The sequence below is a fragment of the Haemaphysalis longicornis genome, unplaced genomic scaffold, assembly GCF_048455015.1.
Source record: "Haemaphysalis longicornis isolate Haplotype H1 unplaced genomic scaffold, Haemaphysalis longicornis Haplotype H1 scaffold_7, whole genome shotgun sequence".
Taxonomy (NCBI): domain Eukaryota; kingdom Metazoa; phylum Arthropoda; class Arachnida; order Ixodida; family Ixodidae; genus Haemaphysalis; species Haemaphysalis longicornis.
Window position 1 is genome coordinate 12712076 of NW_027526422.1, and position 11432 is coordinate 12723507.

Here is an 11432-nt window from a genome sequence, read left to right on the forward strand (position 1 = left end):
AGCAATTTAACTTGGTCCTGCCACATTGAAAAGATTCGCTCATCTGGCCGTTGAAAATTAGGGTTACTAAGGCACACCCTCAAAAGCTCTACCCCTAGAACTAAACTCCTCGCATTTAACGCAATTAATAACGCAATTTAACGCAATTTAATAGTCCGGCCTTGTTTAGAGTGCGCGCCTGAAATCTGGGATCCGCACACTAAAAAAGATATTAACAACCTTGAGAGAGTCCAGAGATTGGCTGTTCGGTTTATTTACAATCGCTTCCGCCAGTCTGACTCCCCGACAGAACTAATGATTAATAACAAAATTCCAACTCTAGAATCCCCAAGAAAACTAGCAATACTTAAAAATTTATTTTTCACCTATCAAGAAAAAACAGTATTATGGACCTATCACATGTTCTCACTCCGTTATCTTCGCGTCGTACTAGAGGTGTATTTGCGTGCAATGCATGTTTTAAACCTGGCTCCGAAAAAGCTAAACACGGGAAAAAAAAAAAAAAAAAAAAAACGGGGCTGACGATACGGTGCTCGTGTCGTTAATAGCTTTTCGTGTTTTTTTACGCTACTTTTCTGACGCGTATCATTCTTACAAATTTACACCATTCTTAGAACTCTACACCAATCTTTCCACGCACTAACACATTTAAGTCCCCTTTTTTCCTTCGCACAATAACAGACTGGAACAAACTACCGCACCATATTTTTGAGACTGGAAATGTACTAAAATCTCTTGAAAATCACTTTGAAGTGTGATTTATGTTACCTGTGAATATTTTGTACAGCTGTACGACTATTCTTATCATTTTGTAACACTTCCCACTCCTGCTTGGGCCTTTTTTTTTTTTTTGGCCTGCAGTATTTTATAAATGAAATAAATAAATGAACGAATAAATAAGTAAATAGATATTTACGCACCCATTTAGAAGCAGTCTAAAAACAGCGTCCCTCCCGCTTCCGCACCCCACGTCGACTATTAAAAGAAAATCAGGTTCGTAGGCATTTCCCCCCGCTGCCGCCAAGTGACGCTATAACGACCCCACACCGCCACAGAGGAAAATGAACATTTCTCTTTATTTTTTCAACATAAATTCCAGTGTTTCTAAATTGCATCAAACTTTATTCTACGTTGGTTTTCGCAAGGCTAGCTTTAAAGGTGTTGTTGATCAACCGACATCGCTGTCGATGTGCGATAGCTTATCGGTCCGCTGACGCTGGAAGCGTTATCCAACCGCAAGGCAGAGCCGATTGACGTCGTATACGACTAAGATCCTCGTGCATGCTGTTTACATGATTTTGTTCTATTCTACAAACAGTGGAACAACGTCATCCCTTCTCCCCGCTTCTTTTTCCTGGTATAAAACCCACACTGCCATTCATTCGTACCCTTTCAATGGAAAGAGAAAAAGTTGTGAAGGAAGGAATGGGTGGTGGATGGTGCATTCGCGTGAAATGCATGCTTTATACCTGGCTTCAAAAAAAAAAAAAAAGCTAAACACGGGTAAAAAAAAACGGGACTGACGACACGGTGCTCGTGTCGTTCATAGCTTTTCATGATTTTTTTTCTTCGTGCTACTTTTCGGACGCGCATCATTACCAACTCGCCCAACCACCCATCCTTTCGTTGTCCCCCAGGAGATTAACCAGTGTGCGAAAACACTCCAGACGATACGCGTCCTAAAGCGGCGCAGCGGTTCCCGCAGCTTTCGAGCACGGTAGAAACAGATCGCGAGGAAACCGCTGACTGAGAGCCGCCGGTACGGGTACCCGATTATTCAGCTAAATACGTGAGAGAGCTCGTAGCCCACGGGACATTTCCCGACAGCCGTATCGTACGCACCGTTATCGGGCGACGCACGCGCATATCTGGGCCTACGACCGCCTCAGGGACGCAATTCGGGTTCGCATCGTGCGCCCAGCGCTAGCAGCAAGACCGGGCGGGGTTTCGATCGCGGTGGGGGGGTTTTAGGCCCTGGGGGCTCACCGGAAGTCTCGCCTGAGCGGCACGTAGCCGAGGCCGGTTTGGAGCAGCCAGGGCCCGAGCGGCGAGACGACGGCCACGGTCCCCGGAGGAGGCCGCACCACGGAATACGGCGGCGGCGGCGGCATCATCGCGAAAGCGACTGCGCCGCTCACGACTCGACGGCGACGCGCACGGCAGTAGTAGCAGCACCGCCAGCGGCATGTGGGCCTGCTCCGACTGGGGACCGCTGCTCGGCTGCAGCTGCTCTCGGGGCGCGAGCGCGGGGGACCGTCTCCTCGACTGCACGCGGAGGCGGCGGCGGCACGATCGATGGTGCCAGCCCAAAAGAGAGCACTGCCGCTGCCCAAACGCCGGGTCTGACGCGCACCCGGCCACGACGGACACTTCCCTATTCAACGACGCCCGGTTTCGTACGAGTGGCTTCCACCCTCTTCGTGCCTGGTATTAAAAAGTGCGCCCACCCGTTACGGCAATGCCAACGCGCGCCCCAAGTACCATTGCGTCGTTAGCACCGCAGCATTTCCACCAAGTTTACGCGTGCCTTAATTTGGAAGATTAGAACCTCTCCACTACGCCGAGTGCAGCACTTGTAAAAACCTCTTGCTGCTGCACCACCATGCAGGTCTGCGCCCCCGCAGGGCCATCATGAATGTTCAGCGAGCGGATGGCAGAGGTTTTTGATTCGTAAAATGCTGCATCCTCGTCGTTCGAATCAACGCATGGGGCTCATGCGAATATTTCTGAATACCTCATCGATACCGGACTGTTCACACCCACATGTAACTTCTTCCGCCATGCGAGACGTCGCTCGTCCATGTGCCAGGTTGACTATAAAAACTGCACTGTTTCATTTTCGCCCACCGCTCACGGTTTCCTTTTTCGTTCTCCAGATCTGACGCTTGATTCTCGCCGATAGTGAAGCCATACGCACAACTGACGTGCAGCACACACGCTTTCACGGTGGCAAAGTGAGATTTGTCGGGGTTGGAATGACTGCGTCGCAAGCTTGGCTGCCGACCCTCACGGGGAAGCAATACACCGTTGGACAGTGCGCTAAAATATTTTCTCTGGAAAATATTAATTTTCCAGAGGAAAAACACTGTGCCAAAAAAGTACTATTCACAGTAGTGCTGGAGGAAGTACAACGAGGCGAGTTTCGAGACTTCAAAGCCAGATGTTTTTCGAGGAGTGGGCCAGGTCTGTGCTCCAGGAGCGAGGTAAACGCGCGGGACCACCAAGATCCCTGTAACAGGGACAGGGATGTAACAGGGATGAACAGCCACAACGAGAGACCCTGAGAGATGCCAGTCAGCTCCGTAGGCTCAAATTTCCCGCTGAAAGCCCCACGAGGCACGGCACCACTGCAATGACTGGCTGCTACGCGGCGAAGTATCCTTTAAGACTGGCCTCGGCTAATGAGCCCGCCCGGTTGCAGGGTTCCCTACGGCTCAATAGACAGATGAACGGCTAATCGCTGGCCTGAGCTGGCTTGCTAACACTGCTTAGACTGAGCGGGGTCAAGTACTTGCAGACCTTTGGACTGATAGAAGATAAACGAGACGGAAATGCGATCTGTCAAATATACTCAGTTGTTACATCAAGCACACAAATCGACAGTTGAATATACTGTAAGTTGAAAATTTTATTCCACGTTTGCTACTTATCGTCCAGTGTTAACTACGCGCCCCCCAAGGAAGTCACACATGATCTAGATTTTCAAACTAATACGATGGCAGTTATAGGGCTTGCACCCAACATATGAGAGATCAAGTTACTTATTACAACAACGCAGTCATCGCCAGCCAGTACAGAAAATATGTGCGACAAAACATTTCGCCTTTTTCGACTTATTTTAGTGCGGATTTTCGCGTACATTGAGCAATTTCGGTGATTTAAGCCAACCAAAATGTTGAAAGAACCGAAAATGAAGACATTGCACAACTTCAAACTAAGCTGGTAGACAAAGCTGCGAGGTCAGCTTTGTAGTCTTGCAGTACAAGACAACAAAATAAGGAAAAAAGGCGCACGGGCATAGCAGCTACAAAGGCAATGCCAATGGAGGTGCCATCCAAAATCTGCACCAGCACCAAACTGAAACTGGCCCGAAGAACACGCACACAGCACCAGAACAATGGGTCGAATGCACATAAAGAGGACCCCATTCGTTGCACTAGCTCCATGTAACTGCCGTCCACACAAAGCTTGCCTTCAGGATCACTATCTTGCAACAAAACTGGATGCATCTGTCGATTGGGAATGGCACCCAATGGTGTTCCAGAAGCTACTGCCTTTTAACAGTTCTTTAGACAACACCTCATACTGGCGCAGAAGTTCTTCACAGTGGACTTCTATGTGGCGCTCAACCAGTGGTAATAATGCTGTGCCAAGAGTCTAAATTGCAGATGATCAGGAAAGTCTTTTTAGCTTCTACATGATGGAAATCTGAACATTCATTGAGCAATACGATGAAACACTTGAGTGCCTACAGAAAGAAGAGAGCTTGCCAGAGTCATCTGCAGTGGAGACGTCACGCACAAGGTTTAAGGATACACCAAAATGAACTATACATGCCTAATTACCTTAAAAGTAAATAAAATCTAGAACACAGAGGACATGTTTCGAGATTTCTTGGGGGCCAATTAATGCACAATTTTATCCCCCTGAGAAAGGTTGGTTGAAATGTGCTGTTTCCTTTAGACCATCCTATATGCTCATTTGCTGATGACACATTTGCAAGTATGCGATGATGCATTTGCAAGACTGAAGGACAAAATTTAGCAGACTATGAGCATGCTCAGCCAGCACAATTTTTACAAAACAAATAATAAATGGTTACACAAAGTATTTTTAACTGTGAGATATTTAAAAAATGTGTGGGGGATTAAGTTACATTTAAGTGTAAAAGCACATTGGCCTACATTGGTAGGTTCGTGCATCAAGAATCGAAGCATACTAGTTTGCTGAAGCGTTATATATCTTAACATAAAAAATGCAAAAGCATGAAAACCGGTATTGATGCCCCATACACTTGTTTTCACTACAATGTGTAACATCGTGAATCACAAATTCTTGGTGAAACGAAATTGGTGGAGTTTGTCGAAGCATTTCTTCTGAAAAAAACACTGGAGCTGGGACATGTAAATGTAAAGTAGATATGCATGGGAACTCTTGAAAAGCACGTGCTTTTTAAAAAATACGAACCTCACGTAGCAAACGTTACGAAATAGGATGCCTCACCACAAGTGGGAAGTTCTGCTTAACTTTCAATTTTTTTGAAATGTTTCACTTTGCAATAGCAATCAAAGGATGCATGAGGGTTAATGTGACAGCCCAGGATACCTACTTACAACAAGTGCATGCCAGAAGCAAAAGTCAAATTAGCAGCGCGATTGGTTACACTACCGGGACATGGAGGCAGAAAACTTCATTGCTGGTCACATGCACATGTATTTTCTACACCTTTTGCCGGGCAGCAGTACTTCACAGGAAGTTCTCGAAAGGCGGGGATTCAGGGTCGACTTTGCATGGATGCTGCCATACAAACACTAGCAAAATAGTATTTTCAATGCAGCATATGTCACCTTTGCTCATTTTTTTCATGCACATCAAAGTTTTTCTTCTTCTTTCTTCCCGTTGTTTTACTTTTTTTTTCTTTTTTGCTTCTTTGTTGCAGAACGTGTGGTACCTAAACGTTCTTATTGTTGTAAATGTTTGTTTCTCTGCTAAAACATAGGATGTAATAAATTACTGCGGGCTGTTCTTCGCTCTGCCAATGTACCAGGGGTGGATGTAGGCCTTCGTCAAGTCTAGAAAAAGACTTTTTGACCCCACCCTCGCATCACTGCTTCCTCTGTAAGTGTGTGGTGCTAAATAAACTTGAAACCTCTTCTGACTGGCTTCTAATTTTTGTGATGGAAGCGCAGTGATGGAAGCGATGGAGGAATGGAAGCGATGGAACCTTTGTGACAGAATGATAACAGGCAATGATTGATTAAAGTCATGCCCCAACTCACTCTTGGCGCTTTGTTAAAATGGCAGTGAAATGGAAGAGAGAAATGCCCACTTCAATTATTTCTCAGGAAACACAGCATTAGTGACGAACAAAAGCCGCGAGAGCGATGAAACTCATGCTCTCTCAATTAAAACAAAAAGTTCTTCAGCCATTAGTGTCTCTTTAGTACAGTTTTTGGTGCAAGTGCTTATGTGTCTCGCCAGCAACTTGAACAGTAATCACATTAACATAAGTAGTTCGCATTCATTAACCTTGTTTTATTACCAGTTTTAGGAGGCACGTTTATATAATGGAATTCAAGAGCTTCTCTTGTACAATGGCCTACATTTTTCAATTTCCGTCATTCATGTAACTTGTTATTCTTACGGCATGATGCCGTGCAAAGTACTTTGAAGGGCCAATTCATTTTTGTCCGGGTAACAACTTCCCTACACGTGGAAGTGCAGTTAAAGGTCGCATACCAGCAAAACAGCCATAACTACCGTCAGTCGTAAGTGAAAAAAAAAGTATCTGCTTGTGACAACCATCTGGCAACCCACCGTACCTCTCTGTTAACAGGTGCTTGCCAGCCCATACGTAACTTTCCTGCACACAGCAGCAGGCAGCTTGTACGTCTCTTTTCATAGTTCTTTAACTACGCATGCACATAAAACAAAATCAGTAACAGGTGGCCAAATTGTGCTATGAATGGGTTTGCAGAATTCAACTTCCTTTAGATATTGCTTTGAATGGGACCTGATCGACAAGGCGCGCACAATGTGCAGTATAGAGCAGAAGAAAAACACCTGTGCACATTTTACAAATTACAGCTACGGTGCCCCATGTCATTACTTTAACACGAAATATGACACCTGCTACGAGTGCTATAGCACAAGTGCTGCTGATAGCACCGAACGGGCCCTTTAATAATTGAAGTTAAAAATGCTGAAATAATCCTCATACTGCAATGCCCCTTTCCTTTTTAATTTCACACTTCACATACCACTATGTGCTACTCTGAGTTGCAGAGTTACATTTACAATTTTCTGGTGCCTTACAGTAGTGTGGTTGTTGGGAGTCATGGGGGCAAATTGCATTGCAGCAAGGGTGCCCCACATCAACAGTCTGCCAGTTTTACTTTTGCTGTGCGACGTTAAAAGCTCAAGAAAGACCATCCTCGGACGTTTGAAAGACAGTGCTCTTTAAGATGGAGGCGAAAAGCAAAAACGCCCGTGTGTACGAGATTTCGGCGCACGTTAAAGATCCCCAGGTGGTCAAAATTAATCCGGAGCCCTCCACTACGGCGCGCCTGATCGCCTGCGTTGCGTCGGCGCGTTAACTCTTTCGCTACCGCGCCTATCAAAATCGATCAATTTGATCGATACTTTTGGGAGCGCCTTTTCATAGCGTTCCAGGCGTTTCTCGAACAAGTAAAGCTGTTCGGAGTTAGATCAGAAAATGGCCTTTCAAAATCAGTTTTGTTTTCATTTTTGCAACGGAAACGTGATTTTTGACACGCTTTTGAATCACCTGGTTGTGGAAAAGGGGCGTGGTCATCGTGCCTCAAGGCTACCAACGAAGAATGCGTGCAACTCGTAATTACTCTGCACCAGCGCTTGTTTTTTGCTATCAGGGCGTGAATGGGGAACTAGCAAACGATTTTCAATCGTCAGGTTCACGCTCTGACAGTAATAATCCCAGAAATCGGCTGAAAATGTCAAGCAGTGCCTGGTCGCAAAGCTACTTTATGATTTTAGGCAGTTTTATTGCCTTTGCGCAAGTTGTCCTAAGTACTCTGGTAGTTCTACTTACCCCAGGACCATTCCCAAACAGTTTACAACAGTTTCGGTTTCGTTTCTGCATCGCGAAATTCATATTTAGCGCAACTATGCAGTTACCCAACTTCAAGGCTAACTGCCATGGCGCCTGAAGCGTCCGCGACTGATCCTCGAACAAAGCACGCCGCTCCTCATTTCCCCCCACCCTAACCCGATTTCTGCGATAAGAACTTCAGATGCAAGTCAAAAGGTCACACCCAGTCGCCAGATATCTGTTCCGCCGAGGACAGCGCTTCAAACCGGCCTTACACTGCCAGCTGTTCGCCTTCCAGTTTCGTTTTCATGCGAGGGTATATCCGGGTGTCTAATGTTGCTGCTTAGTTGAACTGTCTATTCGGACGGAGTCTCTGATAAGTTTTTGTACTGTTTCATTTGAAAAATGTTAGGTGACGCTGCAATAGAGGAGGCTCGTTGTGCTGATCTTTTTTAGCGCGCGACTGCTACTCGGCCAAAGATCGCAGGGGACGATTCTAGCTCATCGTACCTCATTTTTGCGAGCAAGGCTACAATTGCCAGTAAGAAGATGATAATAAAGCTCAGCTTTATGTTTTGAGAGATAACTGACCGTGAACGACAACAAACATCAGCCACGGCGTTCCGTTTTCAACTTCATGCATGTTTTTTTCTGCATCGCGTGCTTGTCCCAAATTATTGTGCTCGCTGTAAATGCAAAGTCAGCCATTGACAAGATGTTTTTACGTTATGTGGGGGCAAATTGGTGCCTCTGATAACGTCAAACCGCCAGATTTATTCCAAGGAACCACCCAAAATTGCACAGTTTGAATTAGAGGTTGGGCTTCACCGCATGACACGAGCACCGTGCGTGCTAACATTTTTTTTTATATCTGAAAAACTGTTCCGCGCAAGTCGACATTTTTTTTAGGGTGTGTTTTTGAAATGTTTCCCTGCAAAATGTATATTCTAATTTTTTTCTACTACCGGTGGTTTGATATACACAACTCCTTTTTTATCATTTTTTTCGACAACTTGACAAAACTTTTGATTTTGATATTTTTTTTCACAACTATGATATATGAAAACCTTTAAAAAACTGGTGTTATTGGAAAGGCCGTTAAATAATCTGCATTTTGTGCTCCTGCAATTAGTGCCTAAATAATTTTTTAGCAGAAAAAAAAAATGTTTTCTTGGACCCCCCAAAATTGGTCAATTTTCTGCGGTAGCGAAAGAGTTAAACCCTACAATCAAATCAAATCAAATCAGTGCTCTTTAAGGGTTTTCCGTCACAATAATCACAATTTTGTAACAGGTTACAACGTTGCCGTAAACAGTAACAGCAAGAAGATGTGGACCTTGATTTGGCAAAAGCAGGGTCCGTAATTCTGTGGTGAGGACCATTGCCACCCCCCACTCTTTACGAAGGTGGACAGAATCGATGGGTAGAAAAACAAACATTGGACCCCTCAAGATAGTTTAAAACACCTACAATTTTGTGTTCACTGTAAAGGCCATGAAATAGGGACAAAATAAGCTCCCGGTGGCACCTCAAACTGCATAACTACACCACAATAAGACATAGGCATTTTATACCAGCACTTTACAGTGATGATTACGCAAAAATTAGGGACTGCTGTATTAGCTTGTAAAATGAGCAGCTTGGTCTGATTTCGCATTCTGAGAGAGCATGACATGGAAGGATTGTGTTCGGATGGGGAGCAAGTGGGCTGGTTGCTGCATGTTAAAAACGTGAGAAGCAGCGCCAAATAACCTACCCCCATCCCATTAGTTTAGGGTTTTGTGTGAAGGCAAACATTTTAAGACCAAAAGGTGTTCTTCTGTTTGGAGTGTATCAAAACAAACAACCTTTACTTCCGTTCCCGCCACGATAAGGCAGCAGTCTTTTGTGTGGATAATATTCCTGCACCGTGGTGTGGATCTACCACCATCAAAACCCACCGAATTCCAATTGTGGTTCCCTCTTGTCAAGTGTATTGTCTTGTCAAGTGCCTTGCCCATGTCGGCCTTGCGCCAATAAAATCAAATCATCATCATCATCATCCTATTATCGGCCCAATATACGCAAAAAGTGAGTTAAGTGGCTGTTGTACTCCAAGTTACGAGGGCCACAAAGTGTTAAATACATTTTTTCAAATGTTGTCCAACATTCTAGACTCACATTTTCATGATTCTCTCTCCTCCGCACAAAAAAAAACCTGATTTCTGAGTGAGTTCAAGCAAGCGCTTTAATGCTACCAGAAAATGTTCGCTCATTTACGTTTTCTCGTCGTAATTTCGTTTATGCTTCAATGCATTTTTGGTACTCCTGAAACTTCCATCGTGGCAATTATGTTCGCGAACTCCGCTCACGATAGCAACGATCAGAAAGCGAGAATACAAAGACCGCCGACAAAGACCAACAGAACCACACGTGGGAATAAACGCGGAAAGCAGGTGTCGCTTTTATGCGGCTGACCCAGTTTTAGTGACCAAACGAAAATCGCCCAACGTGCCCCCGACCCCGAAGCCACACGCAGAGTCGAACGCCACAGGTGCAGGCACCATGCGCCCGGTAAACTGCGGCAAGAAATCAATGACAGCTACGGTTTTAAGATAGCTGCCACGTACCTGCCAATGCTTCTCTAAGGCGATAGCATCACGCGTTTCCAGCACCAGAAACATCTGCCACCGGCGGCGATCTTGAAGGAAGCGAAAACAAGCGCGTTCGGGTCGCAGTTAACAAACCTTGCAGCGGGGCACAAGCGCGGGCGTTCGCAGCTAACCTTCGCAGATTGCAGATGAGCAGCTGTGTTTACATCCGAGCACAGAAACGTAACGGCATTGAGATGAGGTGGGCGTTGATCTCTTTCCTGGTGGGTTAGGCCCAGGCTGGCAATGACCGCGTCGTAAACGACGCTCACAAACAGCCGTCTGGAGGAGATAGCAACGGCGAACAACAGTCGTTAACCTGAAAGGCCGGTCACTGGTTGAGCTGCTCAAGAAATACCGGCAGGCAGAATGGCTTCCATCAACACGCAACAATAACATCGCACGAGTTTAAAAAAGCACTGTGGTAGGGCAATACCTCCGCTTCGCGATTGACGGCTCGGCTAAACTACACAAGAAGATACCTTCCACTACTTGCTCGCACAAATGTTTGTCCGACATAAAAGCCTGTGCCCTTTAACATTGACAACCGTTTCTGCCGCTGCTGGATGTGGGGAAAGATGACAAACCATTGGGTAAATTCGCTGAGGTTTCGAGGTATTACGGGTTACAGCTGCTTGAGCATGTCTACTCACCGGGCGGCAACCAGTGGCCGAAAAAGGGTAGGGAACAGCTACAAAAGCTTCATCACTGTCTCACGGCACATGTCGAATCACTGGCTTCACCAATAAATCAAGTCATGAATGACTATCGCACGCGACACACAAACTTTCCGAAGAATCGCTGCTGGTACGCCATTACACTAAAAATATGGCGCTGAGCTGAGATGAGCAACAAGCCTCACTGCCGTAAAAAGGTTTCCTAACCTTTAAAAATGGATAATAAAACCAGCGGAGTTCGTTAAACTATTATTTCGCGTAAAAAATAAAGTTATTGACATCAATATTTTGTAAAATAAAACCAAAACAGTTCAACATTTTGAACATCTTTCGTGC

At 45.4% G+C, this 11432-nt stretch overlaps 1 protein-coding gene across 2 annotated transcripts in view; it reads right to left on the reverse strand.

Moving 5' to 3' along the window:
* Positions 1–11431, reverse strand: part of Gus (splA/ryanodine receptor domain and SOCS box containing gustavus) — a 31256-nt gene extending 19825 nt beyond the window's left edge. Inside the window, exon 1 of one of the 2 annotated variants that reach the window (XM_077676034.1) lies at positions 11073–11431. Coding sequence is in view for 1 of the 2 variants with exons in the window: in XM_077676035.1 (XP_077532161.1) it covers positions 1987–2114 (128 nt within the window). In the remaining variant the exon portion in view is untranslated. Of the gene's footprint in view, positions 1–1986; positions 2267–11072 lie in introns of those variants that run through there. The other variant, XM_077676035.1, reaches the window with a different exon arrangement.
* Position 11432: the final 1 nt, after the last annotated feature.